The 22711-nt window shown below is 54.3% G+C and overlaps 1 protein-coding gene across 1 annotated transcript in view; it reads left to right on the top strand.

Annotated features, from left to right (window-relative positions):
* The window catches only part of FGF18 (fibroblast growth factor 18), a 36518-nt gene extending 14357 nt beyond the window's left edge, over positions 1-22161 (top strand). Inside the window, exons 3-5 of the mRNA XM_069555803.1 lie at positions 1882-2062; positions 14187-14293; positions 21490-22161. Of these exons, the coding sequence (XP_069411904.1) occupies positions 1882-2062; positions 14187-14293; positions 21490-21756 (555 nt within the window). The 3' untranslated portion in view covers positions 21757-22161. The remainder of the gene's footprint in view (positions 1-1881; positions 2063-14186; positions 14294-21489) is intronic.
* The last annotated feature ends 550 nt before the right edge of the window (positions 22162-22711 follow it).

The raw sequence follows: 22711 nt of genomic DNA on the forward strand, positions 1-22711 counted from the left end.
CAATGGGGACCTTTATAAAAACGTGATGGGAAGGGACTTCCCTGACATCCCAGTGGTTAAGGCTTTGCCTTCCAAGGCAGAGGGTGAGGGTTCCATCCCTAGTTAGGAAGCTAAGATCCCCTATGCCTCATAGCCAAAAAAAATCAAAACATAAAACGGAAGCCATATTGTAACAGATTCAATGAAAGGCTTTTAAAAAATGGTCCAAAAAAAAAAAAATCTAAACTTGATGGGAAGCCCTGGAGAGTTTAGGAGAGGATTACACAAGGTGATTGGATTTGGTGGGAGATGGACTTCCAGGTGGGAGACAGTAGAAGCAGAAAGCTGGTGAGGAGGTACGTGCACATTGCTCAGGTCTCACCTGGACCATGTTCAGGAAAGGAAGACTGGAGAGAGACTGTTGGCTTAGCCAGAGCTGGATTCCTGGAGAGTATGGTCAGACATGGACTAAACTTCTAGTTGTTGTTTAGTTGCTAAATCACGTCTGACTATTTGCAACCCCATGGACTGTAGCCCACCGGGCTCCTCTGTCCATAGTATTTCCCAGGCAAGAATTCTGGAGTGGGTTGCCATTTTCTCCTCCAGGGATCTTCCCGACCCAGGGATCGAATGCATGCCTCCTGCATTGGCAGGAGGATTCTTTACCACTGAGCCACCAGGGAAGCCCATAAAAGGGGATGGATTTTTTTATGTGTGTGTGTATGCATAGTATATCTCTGCAAAGTATTAGTTGCTCAGTCATGTCTGACTCTGACCCCACAGTCTGTCCATGGAATTCTCCAGGCAAGAATACTGGAGTGGGTTGCCGTTCTCTTCTCCTGGGGATCATCCCGACCCAAGGATCAAACCGGGGTCTCCTGCATTGCAGGCAGATTCTTTATCATCTGAGCTAACAGAGAAGCCCTAAACTTCTAGGGTACAGGAAATTTGATGGGAGATGCTAAGCAAAAGCTTCTCTACAAGGGGTTAGGAGTGTGGGCAAATGCTTGGTGGTAGGGGCGAGCATAAGGACCATTACAGTATGAAGAGGAGAACCCTCCAGCATCAGCTCCTAGGGCAGAAGTGACAGTGGGGTGTGGGTCATTCATGCCGAGGAAGACACTTGCCAGGTCTCCCTCCTTTCCCACTGAGGACCTAAACAGCAATGATATGCCCCTAATCCCTGGCCCATCTCTGTGATGATTTTGGTACTTTTCTTCCCATTGGCTCACTCTACCCTCACAGCCATCCTGGGTTGCAGTCAGGATGGGGGCTCTGCTCCACTCTTTTACTGGGGAGAAATCTGAAGCAGAACAAACTGTGTTCTCAAGGTCACGTGGGCAACTCTGGTCCATAGTTCTTATTTTAATTTGGGGCTGTGGCGGAAAGAAAGCAAACTTTGTTTGCTGTCAAATAGATGTGTTTTCAAATAGACCTAGACCTGATTCTTAGCTTTGCAGCTTCCTGGCTGGGCCACCTCGGACAACTTGCCTCACCTCTCTGAGCCTCAGTTGCCCCAGCTATGAAATGGGAGATAACAGGGCAATTGAGCTTCCCTGGTGGCTCAGTGGTAAAGAATCTGCCTGCCAATGTAGGAGACACAGGTTTGATTCCCTGGGTCAGGAAGATCCCCTGGAGAAGGAAATGGCAACCTACTCAGTATTCCTGCCTGGGAAATCCCACGGACAGAGGAGCCTGATGGGCTATAGTCCTTGGGGTTGCAAAGAGTCAGCCACGACGGAGCGACGGGGCAACGCCAAGCAGGGCAGTTACGAGCGTGTGCTGGTGCTTGCCCCAGAGCTGGCATCCCGGAGGCCCTGGCTCTCTGCTGTGAACGTGGCTCCTGCACGCAGGGTGTCTGGGCTTCCAGGGTGGCTCACTGTCACCCCTTTCCCTGCCCAGGTGCTGGTGGCCGAGGAGAACGTGGACTTCCGCATCCACGTGGAGAACCAGACGCGGGCTCGGGACGATGTGAGCCGTAAGCAGCTGCGGCTGTACCAGCTCTACAGCCGGACCAGCGGGAAGCACATCCAGGTCCTGGGCCGCAGGATCAGCGCCCGCGGCGAGGACGGGGACAAGTATGGTAGGTGTCGGCCCCTTCCTGCCCCACTGTGTGCGTCTTCCTGGTCGCCGAGACCTCAGGGTCAAATCCCAGCTTGCCCAGATCCTGGCTGCGTGGTTTTGTGCCCAGTGCTGAGTCTTTCTGGGCCTCAGTTTCCTCATCTGTGGAATGAGGGTGCAGAAGCACATCCCTGAGAGCCTTGTTGGGAGCAGCAACTGAAGACCTGAGTAAAGCCTACTCTTGCTGGTCAATGCCCCATAGATGTTAGCTGTCCTGGGTAATCGTGGCTTGCCTGGGGCTGGGGCCTAACAGGTTGCTGCTGCTCCCCAGGCGTCGTTTCACCTGTCCACGGTTCAGATGCTTGGGTGGGAGCCTCTGGGGAATGTTTTTTGGAGGTTTGTGATGGTGGTGGAAATTGGCCTGGTGCGAGCGTGTATGAGCGTGTGTGTGAGAGAGTATACGTATTTGCACGGAGAGGCGTGTGCATGTGTGCTCCGTGGGCTGAAGTTTGCTCTCTTATGAAACACGGGTGCTCACATCACCTGGGGCTGCCCTTGACCTGCCTTTGACCCCGGAACGACCCAGCTCCCCTGAGGTGTTCAGAAGCCGTCACCTGCCCCAGGCTGCCTCTGCGGGGGGCCGGAAGGAGTGCCATACCCGACTCCCTTCCGTCCACAGGCCCCTAGCCCGCAGAGATCCTCAGCCGTGAGGGAGGCACCCAAGACTCCTCCCGCCCAGCCTGTGAGTGAGTGCCGACCGCACCCTCACCGCTTCCTACCTTCCCGGGCCTGGGTTCTGGAAGGTGTTTCAGTCCCAGCCACGGGCCCGGGGGCTGTGGGCAGCCGTGCCTGCCAGCCTGGGCCGTTCTGAGACGAAGCTCTGCCTGCCCTCCGGTCCCTGCCCATTGCAGTCAAGACGTGACAACAAGACAAATAATTTCTTGGATCTCTTTATCTTGGACGCCATTTATTCTCCCTGTGCCCCGGGGCAGGACTGACCTCGTGGTGGGCCCGAGTGTGGCAGCTGCGCTGTCACTGGGGGCTGGGCCGGCCGGCCAGGCTGGGCCGGGCTGGGCTCCGGCTCCTCCAGGCCAGCTGCCCCCTCCCTCTCCTGCCCCAGCGCGCGCTACTGCCTCGTCTCCCTCCTCCCTCTTCCCCCTGCTCCCTTTCTCGGTCTGGCTGCTCCTCCTTTCATCTGGCATCCCTGTCTCTTGAGTCCACCCCCCTCCTCCTGGTTGCTCCTGTCCATCACTCTGCCTCCCCCATCCCCTCCATCTCAGGCTCTCTCCCTGCTTCCCTCCCTCTGACCAGGGTCCTCACCCTCCTCCCCACCTCTCCCAGGCCCTCTGCTGGCCGCCTCTCTGCGGCCTCAGCTCTCTGCTTTCCCCCTTTGTGGACGCCTGGCTGTGCTGGGCAGACCCAGGTGCTGGTTTTCCCTGGGATCAGCCGTCCAGTTGCTGCCAGGGAAGGGGCAGCTGGCTGGCTGGGGCAGGAGGGAGGTGCCCTCCTGGGGAGTCCCCGGAGTTCTCTCTGGCCCCTCCAGGCTGGGAGAGTACAGGGGGGTCAGACTCTGGTCTGAGCCATCTGTCCAGGCTCTGAGATCGGGGTCCGGAGCTCGGGAGGGAGAGGAGGTAGGCAATGGCCAGCCCCTCTCTCCAGAAGCCACTTGCTGTCTTGTTTCCTCCACCTGAACCCAAGGCTCAGCGGTCTCTCCCGTGTGGCCTGAGCATCTCTGGGGCTCAGCAGTCTCCCTTCGGTGCATTACAAGGCACGGACTCGCCTCGCCTCCTAAACCTCCGTGTGCACCCGAGTCGCTGAGAGGTTTTGTTGAGAGGCTCGTGCTGATGGGGAGGGTCTGGCCTGAACTCTGGGTGTCTGACAAGTAGCCTGGAGGTGTTGGGGGAACCACACCTGGCGTATACAGGGACTTGCCCATCCTGGCTTCTCCTCCAGCTCCACAAAGTCTGGATTTAATGACTCTCTGTCAAGGAACATGTTTATCACTCCTCCAGTCTCCCAGCACCCAGGGCAGCAAGGGGCCTTGCTGGCCGCTGAGACTGCTCCATTTGGATGCCGCATTAGTAACGCAGATGAGGGGCTGGGACCCCATCTGTGAGCCCTGAGAGAGGAAGTGAGACAATGGAGCCAATTGAGGCTTCCAATCTAGATAATCAATACAAATATTATTGGGAGGGTGATTTATGTGGCCAAGTCAAGCAGGAGGATGGGACTGCATTAGCCTGTCCTGCCTGTGGGGGAGGGGTAGCCAGTGGTCCTCAGTCAGGCCAGGCGGCCCAGGATGTCACAGAACCTGCTCTCTCCTTCTCAGGGCTCTGTCCTGCTGAAAGAATGGTGTCTTCTGAGACTTGCATTCATACACAGTTAGAATACAGTCTGGGAATTCCAGCAAACACCAATTATAAACAGTCCCTATAAATGCCTGGAATCTGGGATCCCCGCAGACCCTCGGAATCTCAGATTGGAGTCTCTGAAACACTCAGAATCTCCGATTCAATGGCATCCTGAGGCGCTAGACCCCTTAGGCAGGTGCAAGACGCTGGCCTCCCTTTGTGTGGATGCCTGCCCCAGAGCTCGTAGGCTTTACCACAGCGAGCAGTCTTTGGTGAAATCCTCACAGATGAGCCGGGCTTCTACACCAAGCTGTTCTGCAGGAGGGTCTCCTCATGGCTCCCTGAAACTCTCTCAGAGCACCGGGGGCCCCAGGCGTGGCTGTTCCAGGAATGCGGGGCTTTCATAGCTTTGGGTTCCTCTCTGGAGGGAGAAGTCTGTGGGCCGGGGGCTAGCGGCATAGGTAGTGTGGTGGACGCCTGGCCGGCCAGGAACTGGGCAAGCTCCGTCCTGCCCACCTGGGGTTATTGCGTCAGTCTCTCCCCTTCCTGCCTTTGGTCCTGGTCCCCTCGGTCTGGCCAGTAGTCAGGAGACAGGACAGCCGGGTTCTAGTGGCAGCTCTGTCACTGAGCAGCCTCCAGTGCCCGGGGCAAGCATGTCTGGCTGGCTGTGGGCTGAGTTCCTTCACCGGCCAAGCAAAGATGAGAAGGCCCCACTGCCTCCGAGGTTGATGCCCTTAAGCTGGAATGTGGAGGCATCAAGGCACACTAGCTGCAAGAAGCAGGACTGCTGGGTGGTGGGACCTGAGACAGCAGAGGAGACCAGGGTCAGTTGAGCCAGCCTGCAGGGAATGGTTAGGAGCTCCAGCATTGATTACGGTGGTGTAGGAGCCACTCTGCTTCTTTAAGGCTTGTGGCTGTCTACTTTCATTTGATAAAGGCGGCTTTTCCACCTGATTAAGAAAAAGCACCCCAAACACCCAAGTTTTCTTTTTTAAAATTTGTTTTTAATTGGAGGTTAATTGCTTTACAACAGTGTGTTGGTATCTGCCATATATCACCACGAATCAGCCGTAGGCTTTGCAGGAGGCCAGACCCCCAGGACAGACAGTACCCAGAGCAGCACTGAGAAGGCCTCTGGAGGGTCTGTGAAAGCCAGGGAGGTGGTCTTCTGAGAGGGTGAGCATGGGGACTCTGGCATCGGAGGGAACTGGAATCTCAGCGCCAGTACTTAGGAGCTGGAGGCCTTAGGTGGGAGTTAGCCTTTCTGAGCCCATTTATTCTTTTGTAAAATGGGGTCATTGAAATGAAAGGGTATCTTCTGCTCAAAGATGTTATGATTATTTAAGCCAGAATACTCAGCGCTGTTGTGTGGGGGCAGGGGGATGCTGTTGCGGGCTTGGGTGAAGGCTTGCCTCCAGGGAACTGGTTCGTGGAGCTTCCAGAAGGGGTGCTGCCTCTCTCCCGTCAGTGGGCCCTGGCACATCTGCTGCAGATAGAAGAGGCTCCTGCAGCGTGGTTCCAAGCAGCCCCAGGGGCTGGCAATGCTCTGCTGGCCGTCTCAGGCCCGAGGCGGAAGCGTATTTGGACCCTTCTGTTGGGTGCAGTCTGGTCTCTCGGTTCACACCTGGGTCGCTCCCTCCCTCGGGGGGCAGTACAGCCGTGAGTGAGACTACCTGGTCTTAGCCTTCAACGAGCTCCCAGGCCAAAGCCCCTGCTCCTTCCTAGGGGCTGACTCTAAGAGTCTGGGCCTCTTGCTCTCTATGTCCCTTGGGCCCTTCCGGTGCCCTCCCTGCATTGCAGGGTGGTGGAGGACAGGGCATGGAGCTAGTATGCTGTGGACTGGCTCCAGCTTGGCATGGACCAGTGATGCCAGCTGCGTCACCGCTGCCCAGGGTCACGGGGAGTCAGCCTGCTCAGCATGGGCTCTGCCCCACTGGGCAGCCTTCCTGAGTTCCCCTACTCCCCTCCAAGAATGTGAGCTCCTTGAAAGCAGTGACCTTTCTTCCTGTCCCTCTGTCTACTACATGGCCTGGCAGAAACCAGGCCCCCTTCAAAGGTTCCTGGATGAGTGACTGAAATAATTACAGGGCAGCACAGAGCCCAGTTAGGGGCTGACATGCGTGACTCACCTGGGAGAGCATGTGGGGTCTTGCAGGGCTTTTTCTGAGTGGGTGATGGAAGTGGGCGGGGGCCCTCTAGTCCCCGTTACCCTCCTCCTGGTGCCTGCTACAGGGCTGGGCTTGAGCAAGGAGCCAGGTCCTTTGGGCTGGCTGGTGTGGGCAAGGCAGCAGGACCCCCTTCTCTCTGAGTCTGACACCTCATAGTCCATTCTCCTTACTTCCAAAACGTGAGCCTCGGTCACTCAGTCAAAGGTGGTCATGTCGTTTAGGATGAAATCCATACCCTCAGCAGGAAGGCCTGACCTAGCTCCTCCCTGACCACAGGCCCCATCACCCCAGTCCTTGCTGGCTCCGCTCCAGCCCCAGCTTCCTGCTGCCCCTCGCGTGCGCCACGCGTGTCTGCCTTTGCTGGGCCCTCCGCCTGGGGCTGCCCTTCTTCCAGATGTCCCCGTGGCGTTTGCTCCCTCGCTCCATTCATCCAGTCGCCGCCTTATCGGAGGATTCCTGTCTGTGTCCTCGCGTGCGCGTGTTTCTCTCCCCAGCACTTACTGCTGCCTGTGGCTCTGCTGCACGTGCAGTTATCCGCTTTCCGTGTCGCCTGCTCCAGTGCACACTCTGAGGCCAGGCGGCTTCTGTCTACTGTCCCCACTGTATCCCCTGCACAATGAAACTGTTAGTCGCTCCGTTTTGTCAGATTCTTTGCAACCCCATGGACTGTAGCCCGCCAGGCTCCTCTGTCCATGGGATTCTCCAGGCAAGAATACTGGAGTGGGTTGCCGTTTCCTTCTCCAGGGGACCTTCCTGACCCAGGAATGGAAGCCATGTCTCCCGCATTGCAGGCGGATTCTTTACCACAGAGCCACCTGGGAAGCATCCGCCTTGCACACAGCCAGCCGCAAACCAGTGTGCAATACATGTTTGAGCCTGTGAGTGCATGGGTGACCCGTGAGCATCCAGGAGTGTGGATGAGACCACTCCTCTGGGGCAAGCGCCCGGCTCAGAGTAGGTACTTGGGGAATTGGTGCTCCCTCCATTCTCCCGTCCTGTCCTCCCTTCCAGCCAGCCTGCATCTTGCAGCCGGGATACCCCGAGCAACAGAGCCAGCTTTTCCGAGAGATGTTCCCAGCTGGAAGGAGCATTAATATATCCGTCTAATACCCCTGCCCTCTGAGCTTGTGTCCCACGACTTCTGTCCTCAGTGAGGAGTGGCCACCCACACCTTGGTGACTCTGCAGCTCAACCGGTCACATGAAAGCTGCAGCTAGGATTAAATATAGCTTCTGATTGATCCTATTGATTCTCTCCCTTTTCCTTTCTGGCAAACCCACATGGCCTGTGAGCCTCCTTGGGTGACTTCACGAGAGAGGGAGCCATGGGCACCTTTGGAGAAAGGCCGTAACGTGTGTGTGTGTGTGTGTGTGTGTTTGTGAATAGCGATGCTGAAACCTCTCCAGAGAGGAATCCTTCCTCTCGCCCCTGCTTCTTCCCCTTCCCCTCGATCTGGTTCAGAGGGGAGGAAGGGGGTACTGGTTCAGTGTGACCTCCCAGCACCTTCTGTGGCAAGGATGTTTCCTCGCTGGAGGGTGATTCCTGGACAGGGGCCCGCGGCACCTGTCCTGGCACTGCGGCAGCCAGCCGGCAGCGGGTCACCCTGTGCAGGCCTGGGGGCGCTGCTCTGCCCAGCCTCTCTTCGGCTCCCGGCTCCCTGCTTGCTTTCTCGGGCCTTGGAGGTTTGACTCTGAAACTTGTGGGAGAGGGGGGAAGGAAACCAAGTCTCCTGCTTGGTTTTCTCCAGTCCCATTTTTCTGGGTCTCCTGTGCCCCTCTGTATATGTCTCTCTGGATCTCTGCTGTCTTTCCCTGCTGTTTCCAACCCTTCCAACCAAAAGGCTTCCAAGAGAGGTCCTGGATCGCCCGCAGGGAAGCCCAGCTGGGAAATCCCACTGGAATCAGTCAATCCATCCACCCACCAAAGTCACTTCTCATCTCTGCCGTCGCCAGGCTGCCTGGTGTCTGTCCTGCTCTGCCTGAGTCAGACTAGCTCTGGAGTTACTCTGTGTGTGTTCAAATCCTGGTCCTACTGAGTGACTTTGGCAAGTAACCTCTGGAGCTCTGCTCAGGGCCTCAGTTTCTTCATCAGTCAAATGGGCGTGATAGTTCCTACCTCATAAGGTTGTTGTGAGGATCTAATGAGACTTTCCATATTCAGACTCTAAGCACAGCGCCTGATGGATGGTAAATGCTCAAATAAGTATAAGCTTTTTAAAACCATCATTGTTACTCCATGCATTTCAACAAAACTGGGAGAAAAAGACAGCTTATTATTATTTTTTTAATCAAAAGGGCTTTCTCTCCAGTTTCCTCCACTCTCTCTTTTTCCTTTTCTGCTTTCCTGTCTGGATGCTGGAGAAGGGATTGGGCTCTTCAAGCTCCTGGCCTGCATGGGCAGGTGCTGGGCTCCTGCTCTGAGCCGGGACTGGCTCATGGCCTCCCCTGCAGGAGAGATCCCTCACTCGCTCAGCTCCTGGTGCATACAGCCTCTCCTGGTCAGAACGAGGTCAGAAGCCATTTGCTGCCTCTCTGGCTGTGGTTTGAACCCAGACTTGGGTGCTCCTATGGGCCATCTCCCAGAATCAGCTAGAAGCTGTCTTCCTCAGGGTGACTGCTGGTACCCTTCCCTGCCTCAAGGTCATTTGGAAATGGAGCTGGGGAGGGATGGGCCCCAACCTTTGGCTCTTTGGGCGTCTCGACCCACAGACTTCTGCCCCAAGAAGGTGACGTCAAAGGCAGAGACCTTCCTTGTTCCTTCACTAACTTCCCCAGGAAAGGGACTGGCATGGAGGAAAAGTTTGACCTAAGGGGGAGACAGGCTAAGACCCAGACTTCTAGGTTAGCCTGCCTGGGTTTTAACTCCACCATTGTGTGACCTTGGGGCTCCATTTTCTCACCTGTAAAATGGGGTAATAAAAAAATAGTTCTAATTTCTTGGGATTGTCATAAGGATTGAGATAGTGTGTATAGGGTACAACGGTGACCCACATATGATAGGCTCCAAATAAATGTAAGTTACTGATGCTTCCCAGAGGAGCAGTTCTGAAAGGGAATCATCTAATCCTGGCCCAGAGAGGGACAGGACGTTCGCCCTTCGTCAGAATATCTGATAGTAACTCTGAGGCTGGGGGTGGGTGCGTGGGGGAGCTCAGAGCTCTAGGGAGGGGCAGGAGTGACGCTGGTGGGGGCAGAGTTGCCAGAGGCATTGATCGTGGGATCAGACATTGAATTTGAACTTCTTCCCTGCTTTTACCAGCTGTATGCCCTTGAGCAATCCCTTTACCTCCCTGAACCTTGTTCGCTTTAACTTTTAAATGGCGTTATGCATGCTTGGGGCTTCTCTGGGGCCCAGATGGTAAAGAATCTGCCTGCCCTGCACGGGACCTGAGATGTCGCCACCCTCCCAGTCCAGCTCCTGCCATCCCCTGCTCCATTCTCCTCCGAGCACTCCTCCAAGTGGTCTCCTCTTATTTGCTACCTTTTCTGGGTCTGTCTCTGTCCACCAGAAGGTAAGCTCCATGAGGGCAGGCCCTTACCTGTCTCATCCACCACTGTGGTTTCCAGCACCTAGCCCACCCTTGGCTTATGGTAAATGACCAATAAGTAACCTTTAGTAAGTATATAAAGGGCTTGACGAGGTAAGTATGAATAGTGTGTGAGAGTGTTAGTCGCTCAGTCACATCTGGCTTTTCGTGAGCCCATGGACTCCTCTCTGAGGAGGTGACATCTGAGTTGAGATGTCCGTCTAGGAGGTGCAGAGCTGCTGTGGGAAACTCTGGGCAAAGCGATCGCCAGGCGGAGGAAGAGTGTGAAGGCCCTCAGGCGGGAGTGCGCTGGGTGAGTCAGAGCAGGAAAAGCAAGGAGGCTTGTGTGGCTGGAGGGCTGTGAGCAAGGGTGGGAGATGGGGGCCGACAGCAGGGGCCAGACGGGTGCCTCTTAGGGGTCCCCTTGAAGTGTCTGGATTGTTAGTGAGGTGGCACGGTGGTGAAGAATCCGCCTGGCAATGCAAGAGACACAGGTTTGACCCCTGGGTCGGGAAGATCCCCTGGAGGAGGAAATGGCAATCCACTCTAGTATTCTTGCCTGGAAAATCCCATGGAGAGAGGAGCCTGGTGGGCTGCAGTCCCCGGGGCTGCAAAGAGTCGGACATGATGGAGGAACTGAGCATGCACGCGTGGAGGCCCATAGGAGGCTTTAGCAGGGGAAAGGCACAGTTCATGTTACATTTTGTAAGGATCGCCTGGCTGATCTGTAGAGGAGAGACCGCTAGGGGCAAGCGTAGCAGAGAGTGGAGGAGGGGATGCCAGGGTGGTGAGCGGCGAGACGATATCATTGATGCCGCCTGCCTGGCCTGGGACAGTCCTGAGAATCAAACCGAGTGGAGATGAGGTTTCTGGCTCCTGAGAGGTGTGTCTTGGGGGCTTAGGTCTTGGGTCATGAGACGGGGAAGCATGATGCTGAGGACCAGGCAGGCTCTGGGGCAAACCTGGTCTGGGTGGGTGGAGTCTCTCTTTCTCTTTTTCTGAGAACTGCTGCTGCTATTACTCCCCAAAGACTTTACATAATCTTGGCCCGGCTCACTCCTCATTATGTCATGTGCTGAGTAGAGTCTAGGTCACTCCGTGGCTTGCTGCGGTTGGGGAAGAACAGACTTCTGGCTCCCCAGGGCGCAGTGGCTGGTGCAGACCGTCCCCTTGCTGGGGTGGGGGCTGCTGGGCTGGTGGGGGTGGGGTGCCACCCAGCCTCAGCCCAGGCCTCTGGACGGCTCAGGCACAGCCCAGGGCTTCCTCAGATGGGCTGTGGCTAATGAGAGGCGGGGGCTGTGTTTTGAGCCAAGTCTCCCTGGAGCTGGGGGCCCTCCTCTGGGACCCAGGCCCCAACAGGAAGAGAGCCAGCCAGACTGGATGTCAGCCTGCCCCCACACCCCCAACCTGGGAAGGGTTGCTTCTCTGAACCTCAGTCTCCTACACTGTAAAAGGGGGATGAAGGTACCTAACCTCCGGGGGATGTGTGACTTTGGCAGGCTCACAGGGGAGTCGGATCCAGTGTGCAGTAGGAGCTGTTCTGAAGACGGGCCCAGGCTGGTGCTGGGAGAGGACAGACAGAGTCGTCTTCCTCTCAGGCATGCTTGGGGCTGCCTGGCCTCAGCCCTGTGGCCTCACCCACTTTTTATGATTTCCCATCCCTACCCCTTTCCAATCCCAGAGACAATCAGAACAGTCAGGCCCCAATCCCATTGCATAGGTAAGGAAACTAGGGGCTCAGATAGGGTGTGTGGCTTACTCCAGGTTACCCCTCCAGGATGGCAAGGCTCTGTAAATCCCCGCCTAAGGCATTTTCTGATGCACTCACAGTGTGGGGTACCCGAGACCCTGGAGGATGCTGAGAAAGTTCAGGACAGAAGGCCTGCCTTGGGGAAGCAAGTTTTGCTTCCCCTCTGCCCTTTTATACATACCAGATTTCTTTTCCACTACTTTTTTTTTTTTTTTTTTTTTTGGTAAATGGGTTTATTTTGCAGTTATCGGGAAACTTAAGGAACAGTTACTGAGTTTCTCCTACCCAGCCTCTGAGAACAGCATCATTTTATATGACCCTCACATTGGCTGTTAACAGATGAGGGATGACCACCCCCATTTTACAGATGAAGAAACTGAGGCCCAGGGTCATATACTGGCAAGTGGAGCTAGGGAGTCATATCCATACATGTGCATTTCAAAGCTCTCACCTTTCCCCTTACACATGCTGCCTTTGTCAGAAGCTCCTGTAGGTTGGGGACTCTCCTGACCCCTAACAACCCCCATCCCATGTAGGGCCTGAGTTTGTGAGGAGATGCTGAAAGCAAGTCTCAGAAGTGCTGTGATGTTTGACCCTTGGTTCTCAGGGACTAAGCCAACAAGAGAGTTATAGGGAGTTTGGATTTAGGGAAGCAGGGAGCATGAAGGGCTTATAACCCCCTATCTCAGTGTTCACTAATATTCTCAACTCTGTTTACTAGGGATGGGGGAAGGTAGAGAGAAGAATGTGCCCCCACCTTTGTTCCTAGAATTACTAAATTCTTGTTAGATCTTTAAATTTTATGTAAATTCTTCTTTTTTTCCTTGGAAAGGTGGGTATCACATTTTAATTAGTAGTGGTGTCAAAGGAGGGCTAGATTAATTATTGGAAATCCTGAGTTCCAGATGGTTTTAATTTTCACAGCAGGGTACCAGGGTATATATTTAAAATTTTTTTTATTAAAATCATACCTCTTGTATTTTAGGGGCACTGAGGTACACTGTTTGTGGCTCCAAGGATGCTGTATTTAGAACTATGATTTTGTTATGGAGAAGCAAGTCCCTTGTCACTGAAATTAAAATTTTGTGGGTGAGGGAGGGGCAGGTGTTGGGAAGCAAAGGGTCAGGGGAGGGAGGGTGAGAATGGGGGGTCAGAGGCAAAGAAGGGGGATGGAGGTGGTGGGGAAATCCAGGCACTGGGATTCAAATTCAGAGAGGGCATGTGACCTGCCAAAGTCACACAGCATCCTACTGGGGAGATGTGAAGTGGCCAAGGGACGGGAGGGGGGCCTCACAGTATGCCTAATCAAGAGGGAGTCACCCTCCTGCCCTAGATGTTCTTGTTCAGTCAGGCCTTGGGGGATCAGCTCTGGCTACCCCATCCAGGATCATCTGGACACCCCATGTTTTTGTGGAGTATGGGGGTTTAACATGAGGTCTCCCATTCCAGACCAGAGGGTACTGGGTTCCGATTGGGACTTCTGGGCTCCTGAGAGTTAGTTATCCTTTAGCCTTGGTGGCCTTTTTTGGTTTTCCTATCCACACTGTGTGGCATGTGACATGTGGGATCTTAGTTCCCCAACCAGGGATTAAACCCATGGCCCCCTGCATGGGAAGCATGGCGTGTTAACCACTGAACCGCTAGGGAAGTCCCCAAGTCTTGATGGCCTTGATTGAGGAAAGTGAAATATTATATTGATAGCCTCCTTTCCCTGGGGCCTTGAATTACCGTTTCCAGACGTTTCCCCATTTCAAGTGGCTGGGGCACTCGCTCTCTCATATCCCCATCAGGAAGGGGACACCCAGATGTTTGCCCTGGAGGAAGGGGCTTCTGACCTAAATTTTGGAGGAAGTAGCTTAGCATTCCACAAGGCAAGACGCGTGTGCATTTACTGTGTGTGTGTGTGTGTGCGTGTGTGCCCATTGTGCATGCCTGTGTGAGCTCATAGGCATCTGAATGTCTGACCCCTCAGTCCAGAGACTGCTGCTTCTTCAGGGCTCTTTGTGTGGCTGGGTGTCCTGCTTTGGGGAAGGGAATTGAGGGGCAGGGGAAGGTGGGTGAGGAGGGCAGGAGATGTCACACTGGTCTGTAGTCACCAGAAGTGATCTGGGTCCCCAGTGGAGTCCAGAGAGTCCGGGAGTTGGGAACAGGTGTCAGAGAGCTTTTCTCCCTGCCTGAGGGGCACATGCTCCGGAGAGACTGTCGGAAGCAGCCCCACCCCCATACTTGATTCTGGGGGCAGTGGGAGGTCCAAGGGCAAGGTCAGGGTCAGGGATCATGTTGCTGAGTCTTCAGGCCAGCCACTGCCCCTGGTAAAAAAATGTGTCTTGTTCTCCTTCTGCCTTTCGAAGCCCAGCTCCTAGTGGAGACAGATACCTTCGGTAGTCAAGTCCGGATCAAGGGCAAGGAGACGGAGTTCTACTTGTGTATGAACCGGAAAGGCAAGCTTGTGGGGAAGGTAAGTGGTGGTCTGGGACTTGGGTGGGTCCCTCAGCAGCCCAGGGGGGCTGGAGCAGTGCCTCCTGGGCCCCATCAGCCCTAAATGGGAAAGAGGCCCCGTGAATGTGTGTGTGTGTGAGAGAGAGACTCCCATTGTGAGATCTCTTCATAACCCCCACTTCTCTGTCCCCTCACCCGCAGCCTGCCATACTGTGGCTGTGACTTTGGGGAGTACGTGGGGCCCCAATCTCTCCTGGTGGACATGGAACTCTGGCTTGCTTAGCAGTGGGAGAACCTCCAGGGGGTCTGAGGCTCCCAGTCTGAATGTACCTGACGTCTGGCAGCAGGGAACCAGTGGGCCAGGGCCTGGGGCTGCAGCGTTGTTTTAATAATCACAAGGGGTTTATGACTCCCCACAGCCACACCTCTGGAACCCAGCAGCCTCTTCGGCCTTGTGATTCTAGCATTTCAGGAAGGTTTTATTACTTTGCAACAGGCATGTAACAAATGAGGGCGGGGGTAGGATATGGGTGGGGTGGGCCCACGTGCCAGGGATTCTGAGCCTCCACTGATGCTGCATTTTGACGCTGCTGCCCCTTTTGGCCTGGGTGTCCTTGTTTGTGAAGTTCACACACTTGCTTCCTTTGGATGCTCCTGAGGGAGGTGCTACAGGCAGTAGCTCTATAGTGGATTCATGCTCCATGTTCCCTTCTCTCTGCAGGGACCCTACTCACCCCCTGTCCAACTTGTATAATGAGGGGGTGGCTTCTGCTGGCCAGTTGGAGTGGAGGGTAGAGGGTAGACCCAGATTCCAAAGAGGACGGCTTCTTCTCCTTGAGGCAAGGCCCTCTGTGACGACCTGCATTTATTACACCTTGTTAGGGTGGGGGGAAGGAAGCATGACTTCAGTTTCTGTTTAAGCTATGGCTTTGACTCCCCGAATCCCCCAATTCTTATCCCTCTTCCCCCCTCCCCTCCATACCCTGGGGAGAGGATGACAGGCCAGAGACCTGAGCCAGGAGAGTGTCTCTGATTATTTGTTAATAACAAGGGTACCAATAGCCTCTGTTAATTGAGCACCTACTTTCTGCCAGGCACTAAACAAAAAATGCTTCAAAATAATCCCATAAGGTGGGTCGGGGAAGAACAGACTTCCACCATTCCCATTTCATAGATGAAAAACCTGAGGCTTGGCGGTGCTCGGGCACTCTTCCCAGGTCACGGGCTAGAGCTTGGCGGCCTTCAAAGCCCAGTTTAGAAGGCAAGGATTCCAGCTGGAGCTTCTCAGAGAGCAACAGAATAGTACTCCGTAGCGCACCCCGGGATGCCTAGGAGTGGTTTTAATTAGTGATTCACTTTCCGCGGACTCACTCACCGCGTCCGTCCGCGCCGGCCGGCCAGCGAGGGGTCCGGGGCCGGGGCGGCGGGCGGGCCGGGCGCCGGGTCCCCTGGCCTGGCTGTGCGTTTCCTGCGGCGGCGCGGCCAGCCCCGCGTCGGGCGCTTTGTTCTCCTGCCCGCCTGGGCCGCCTCCCAGGCCCAGCCTGCTTGCAGTTGTGGGCTCGCCTTTCTCCACTCACCCCCCTTTTCTTTCCTGTTTAAAGGAGGGGCCGCACCGCAGCCCGCCGTGCCCAGTGCCCGCGTGCCCCTCCCTCCCCGTCTGCGTGGTTCCCGGCATCTTGACCTCAGGAGGGCCGTCCTGGGGTCAAAAGAACAGCCCCGTCCCCTCGGGCCGCTCCCCGCCGCCCGCCCGCCCGCCGGCTGGCCGCTGAGTCACCGCTTCCACAGGAGCCGGCTCCGATTTCCTGCCCCCTCGCCCTCTCTCCCGTCATTAATATTGGGGACGGTTCAGCTGGCGGCGAGGCCGCCCCGCGCTCCGCTCCCCGCCCGCCTTGCTACAGGCGAGGTGCCCCTCCACCTTGCAGCAGGGCCCCCGCCCCACCCCCAAGTTTCCCCTCCAGGCTCCCGGGCAGGCCACCCCTCCACCTGTCCCGACTCGGCGGGCAGGTCCCCCTCTGGGCCCCTGCCCAGCCCAGCGCCCACTCTCTGGGTCCTGCAGTTGGGAGCTCCGGGTCCTTAGGGGGCAGTTCTGTCACAGGTCGGCAGCCGATCAGACCCCGACCTGGGGTTACTCCTGATGGCTGGTCTGTGTCTGGTTCTGCCCTCGTACCTTCTCCAGAAGAGTGTTCCTCCGCTTCCTCAGGCTCCACCTCCAGGCCTTTCCCCTCTGCCCACCCTCAGCTTTCTAAAGCTCGCCCCTCCTCTCCACCCGCAGCTCAGCCAGAACCAGTCCTCAGGCCCTCACCTTCTACCCGAGAACGGCTGCCCTCCTTGGGGAGAGCCTGCCCGCCCTCGTGTTCCTGTGTCCCAGACACATGGCGCTGCCAGCCTCCACTCCTTGGACGCGGCCTTCCAGCTGTGTGCACACGGCTCCCTCTGCCAGGACAGCCTTTCCCTCCACCATCCACCCTGAGTCTTGGCTCCCCCTTTCATGATCTCTGACTTCCCTGACCGCCCAGTCAGCACGCCCACCCTGGAGCCCAGGCTACTCGCACAGCCCTCTCTCTGCAGTCTGCTCACCTGGGTTGGCACTGGCTGTTTCCTTCTTGCATTCCCCACAGGCTGGTGGCTCTGAGGGCCAATTCTGGATCCATCCATCATGCTTCTTATACCTGCTCAAAGGATACCAAAGAAACAGAAATGTGGTGCTTGCCTTTTGAGAATTGACTCAACCTACAGCCAGAGTTAGCCACGTCAGACCTGGGAATCTTAAGTGCTCTGACCTCACTGAGCCTCAGTGTCCTCACCTGTAAAATGGGAAGATAATCCTGACACTGAATAGGCACTTTCTTGTTAAACATGAGCTACATTCCCCTTGAAAGTCAGGTTCTTCACCTGTGGGAACTCTTGACCTCAGTTCAGGCTCTGGCTCCTTTGGCTCAACAGGATAGCTTGCTTGGATGGTCTTGACCCTGGGTATCAATCTTCTACATATCTGGCCACAGCCGGACACATCACTGAACCCCCAAGAGAGCCTCTGCCGATGCTCCAGACCCTTGGCCTTGCTTCTCTCTCGCATCATACTGATCACATGCCAGAGCTCTTCTCCCAAGCCCCTGAGAGAGAAGAAGCCCCCTTCTCCTTGCCACCTCTCTGGACCCCACCTCCACCTGACCCAGGAGATAGTACTTCCTTTCATTCCGTAAAAGAGTTGTTAAATGTCAAGCACTATGTGCTAAGCAGTTGTTTCCCATCTCTGGAGATTCAACCCAGGTGGATTTTTCTCGTCTGTCTCCTCCTGTGTGATCAGTGGATCATCGGCAACATAGGGCCCTAGACCCATTCAGAGCAGGGGGTCCCTTGTCCAGTGTGTGTTTGTGAAGTCTGCTTTGGTTGAATGTGACTGAAACCTAATTCAAAATGCCTTTAAGCAAAAGTCTTTTTTTTCGTCTAGGTAACTAAAAACATCCAGGGGGTAGTTCTGATTTCAAGGAAGACTGGATCTAGGGGCCAAGTGATGTCATCAGGATTCAGTCTTCAGATCAAACAGAAGGAATAGGACTCCAGTTTGGAAAGAAGGAGGTTGGAGGTGGTAGATTTCCAGGGATGATCAAATTCTACTAAATCAAGGTTCTGGGACGGGCTGTCGTTACTCCCTAAATATTGGTGATCTGCCTTGCCTGAACCAATTGAGTCAGCATTTTGGGGGGGTGAGGCCCATGCACATGTGTTTTTTAAAAATCTCTGCAGGCCATAAGCAGGGTCATAGAGGTGGTGAGGAGAAAGGCAAGGGTCAGGCCCCAGGGCTGCCTACCGTGAGCTTCTTATCCACTGAGTCTGAGTTCAGGTGGGAACTCGTGACCGTTATAGGCCCTATGGCTCCTCCCAAGGGCTCCTGACCTCTGGGGTGTCAGAACCTCAGCCTGAAGCCCAGATCCTCAACCCAGGCAAGAGCGTGTGTGCCAGGCACTGTGCTGGCCCTTGAACCTCCAAGTCACTGCTTCATGAGTATGGTAGCTCTGTGGTCCTGGGGGACCCGAGGTGTTTCGATGGGCAGCACCCACTCTTCCATACCCTTTCTCCCCACGGGCCTGTCTGGGATTAGACAGCAGAGAAGTGAGCTGTAGTGGCAAGTGCATGTTCAAATCCTGGCTTTGCCACTTGACAGCTCCGTGACCTTGGGAATGCCATTTTTGTGTCTTTAAATTGTTTTCTTCCACCAGGTAGAGTCTCCCTTGGCAAGTTAAGAGAATTAAATGAGACAGTGGATGTGGAAATATCTGGGCTGTAGTTGGCAATCAGTAAATGCTGAATGAGTGAGTAAATGGATGAGTAGGGACACCACGGTGGGCAGGCTGAGGGCTTGGGCCTCCAAGTCACTGCTTCATGAGTATGGTAGCTCTGTGGTCCTGGGGGACCCGAGGTGTTTCGATGGGCAGCACCCACTCTTCCATACCCTTTCTCCCCACGGGCCTGTCTGGGATTAGACAGCAGAGAAGTGAGCTGTAGTGGCAAGTGCATGTTCAAATCCTGGCTTTGCCACTTGACAGCTCCGTGACCTTGGGAATGCCATTTTTGTGTCTTTAAATTGTTTTCTTCCACCAGGTAGAGTCTCCCTTGGCAAGTTAAGAGAATTAAATGAGACAGTGGATGTGGAAATATCTGGGCTGTAGTTGGCAATCAGTAAATGCTGAATGAGTGAGTAAATGGATGAGTAGGGACACCACGGTGGGCAGGCTGAGGGCTTGGGCCCTCACTGTTCTCAGCACATCCCCCAGGAGGGGCCTCTCACAACTCACAACTGTCTCTGGGACATTAGTAAGGGATCCAGGAGGCAGAGTCCATTTTCTTTTGGAGGAAGACCAATTAATGTGTCACCCCCACCATCTTTGTCCCAGCAGAACTCTCATCCATTTAACCACAAATTCTCCGCGTGCCCCTGTCTTGGGCTAAGACCTATGCCGAAGCCATGAGAGCAAGCGAGAAGCAGTCCTGACCTCCTGAAGCTCCTGGGCTGATGAGGAGCAGGCAGATACAGAACTACTCTGTTGAGCAGGCAGGAGAAGGAGTGGGTGTGGAGGGGATTCAGAAGATGGAGTATGTGAGTTGAATAAAGCATACTGCTAAATGGGAGAAAGGAATGGCAACCCACTCCAGTATTCTTGCCTGGAAAATCCCATGAACAGAGCAGCCTGGCGGGCTACAGTCCATGGGGTCGCAAAGAGTTGGACACAGCTGAGCAACGAACACACACACTGCTCAAATGGAGTCTTGAAGGAAGAGGAGGAAATACTCAGGGAGCTAGATGGCAGTCAGGGAAGGCTTCCTGGAGGAGGTGGTTACTGAACTGACTCCTGATGGTTGAAAGCAGTTTTCCAGGCAGATATTCTAAGATGGGGAACCAGCCATGGTATAGCCTTTATTCAGTTTTCTCTGACTGTTCCATCAAAACCAGTCAAGGGACCTGGACTCAGGTTGGATAGGCAGCTTCCAGAATTATCCATGGGGAGCCCAGAGCCCACTCCTTTTTATCTCCCTTGCACATATGCCCCAGCTTCCCTCACATTAGGCCCTCTCTGCTCACTCAACCCATAATGCTCTGGGTCCTGTGTGCTTCTCCCAGGCCCACCCCCTGTATGCTCTGTAGGCTCCTCGAAAGATCTCTCCTCCAGAGAATGTTTTCTTACCCTGCCTGTCCCTTTCTGCAAAGTTCAGCACTTTGTCTGCAGGGCCCAAGCTTGCCCTCCGCTCAAAGGTGAACGTTCCTGGAAGCTCCAGCCCGTTTTCCACTTCAAACAAAAGGCTGGAACTTGCACCTCAGTCTCCACACACAGCCAGACCGCTGGGCTTCCAACTTGGCTGGGCACCCGTCTGTAACGAGGAGTGGGCCCGGCCTAAATTTGGAGATGTTAGTTGGAAACTCGAGTGCTGCTAATTCAGGCCTTCCAACTTTGTGTGTTTCCCACTCTTCCACGCCGAGCAATTCGGCTTTTTCAAGGAGGAGATTCAAAGCCCGCTTTTCCACCACCTTTTGTTCAGATCCAAGGAGGGAGGTCAGACCTTCGGAACCACCTGCTCTTCCGAAATAATGTGAAAACTTCCTACTGTGTGCCTGGCTCACTTATAAGCATCATTCCTCATAACATCTCTATGACGCAGGAGTCATTTTCTGTGTTTGGTCCAGGCAAGGAATCCAAAGTTTAAAGAATGAAATTAACTAGCCTGAGGTCACATAAGGAAGTGTGAGTTGATTCAATGTCTGACTATGAATCTAGTGCTCCTTGCCTGGCATAGTCTCCCAGGGAGTTCACCTGGGACCCTAAAATCTTAGAACCATGGGTATAGGCTTTGAAGTTTGGTCATGCCAAAGCCCTTATTTTTAGAGGCTTCCACCCCCCTCTTCACAACAAACATTAAGATGTACCACATTAAATGTAATTTATGTTTGACTCTGTAACAGTGGAGTTGAATGGCAGTTGAGTAGGCAGTTAACTTGGTCCCCAGTTTAGTGCACATGAGTTGGGACTTCTTTCTGTTGCATGTGATAGAACACAGTCTCAACTGTTTTAAAGGAAATGAGATATTGGCCCACTTAACAGTGAGGTAACTTGAGCTTCAGATATAGCTGGGTAGGTCCAGAAACTGAAAGATATGAGGAGGACTTGGTTTCTTTCATTCTCTTCCTCTTGGCTTTCTTCCTCCAAGCTGACCTTGTTGTCAGGCAGCGTTTCCTCTCATGGGGGTATGGAGGCTGCCTTTGCTTCAGCTTTACCTATTTCCAAGTTTAAACTGGCCTATGTTTGGGGGGATTATTTATAGCAGGATCTTGAGGACTGCTGATTGGATGACTCAGGCCACGTGCTGTGCTCTGCACCAATCACAGGAAATAATATTTTGATTGGTCATATCTGAATCTTTTGTTCTAGTAGAGCTGAGGCGGAAGCCCCTGGCTCCATCATGGGAGTGGAAAAGAAAGGGGTCCCTGAATGGTAATGGGAGGCTGGTACCTAACTGATGAGCAGGGAAGGATGCAGGGGCCGCCAAGTCAAGTCCACTCTAGGGATCCAGGGAGTGAAACTGCTGAGGCCAAAGCTTGGGGTCAGGCCCTTTCTACTGTGCCATCTCAAGCCTTGGCCCTTGCCCCTGACGTCTCTACACAGCTCTGCCCCTCACACCTGTCTTTCCTCTCTCACCTCCTCCTTCTCTCTCTTCCTGCAGCCTGATGGCACCAGCAAAGAGTGTGTGTTCATTGAGAAGGTCCTGGAGAACAACTACACAGCCCTGATGTCAGCTAAGTACTCCGGCTGGTACGTGGGCTTCACCAAGAAGGGGCGGCCACGGAAGGGCCCCAAGACCCGCGAGAACCAGCAGGATGTGCACTTCATGAAGCGCTACCCCAAGGGACAGGCCGAACTGCAGAAGCCCTTCAAGTACACCACCGTGACCAAGCGGTCCCGGCGGATCCGCCCCACGCACCCTGGCTAGGCGGGCCCCGCCGTGCCCCCCCAGGCCGCCCCAGCCCACACTCACACTCACGGAGAACTGCAATCAGAGGAATATTTTTACATGAAAAATAAGGAAGAATTTCTATTTTTGTACATTGTGTTTAAGAGAAGACAAAAACTGAACCAAAATTCTTGGGGGAGGGGAGCGATAAGGATTTTATTACTGACTTGAAACCCGCTATGACAAAAGGCTCACGCCAAGGGACTTTGTCAATGCACAGGTGCTGTGTCTCTCTAGGAACAGACAACTCGAAACTCGTCCCCAGAGGAGGACTTGAATGAGGAAAACGACACTCTGAGAAACCAAAGTCCTTTTTCCCAAAGGTTCTTAAAGGAAAAGAAAAAAAAGAAAAAAAAAGAAAAAACACAAAAAGAGAAAAACAAAGAGAAAGTAGTGTTTCTCCCCACCCAGCCAACTCCCCCTCTTTCCCAGTCCCCTGTCCCTGCCCCAGAGTCCAACAAAAATCGCTGTCTGGTTTGCAGTCATTTATTTATTGTCCGCTGCAAGCTGCCCTGAGACACCGCGCAGGGAAGGCGTGCCCTCAGAATTCTCGGCGCCTCGACTTTTGACGACAGACGGCCTCGTCCAATCACGGTGACCCTGCATTACTCACAGTTCTGGAGGATGCTGCTATCGACCTTCCGTGACTCACGTGACCTAGTACACCAATGAATAAGGGAATATTTTAAAACCAGCTATATTATATATATTATATATATATAAGCTATTTATTTCACCTCTCTGTATATTGCAGTTTCATGAACCAAGTATTACTGCCTCAACAATTAAAAACAATTGACAAATTATTTAAAAAAATCAAGAGGCGAGTGGTGGCCGGGGGCAGGGCTCAGGTGCCACTCCATGTTGGTTCTTCTTGGTCTGAGGTCGTTGGGCTGAGAGCTGGGGCCTTGCTCATTCATTTCATTTATCATTC

This window comes from Ovis canadensis, chromosome 16 (assembly GCF_042477335.2).
Source record: "Ovis canadensis isolate MfBH-ARS-UI-01 breed Bighorn chromosome 16, ARS-UI_OviCan_v2, whole genome shotgun sequence".
Taxonomy (NCBI): domain Eukaryota; kingdom Metazoa; phylum Chordata; class Mammalia; order Artiodactyla; family Bovidae; genus Ovis; species Ovis canadensis.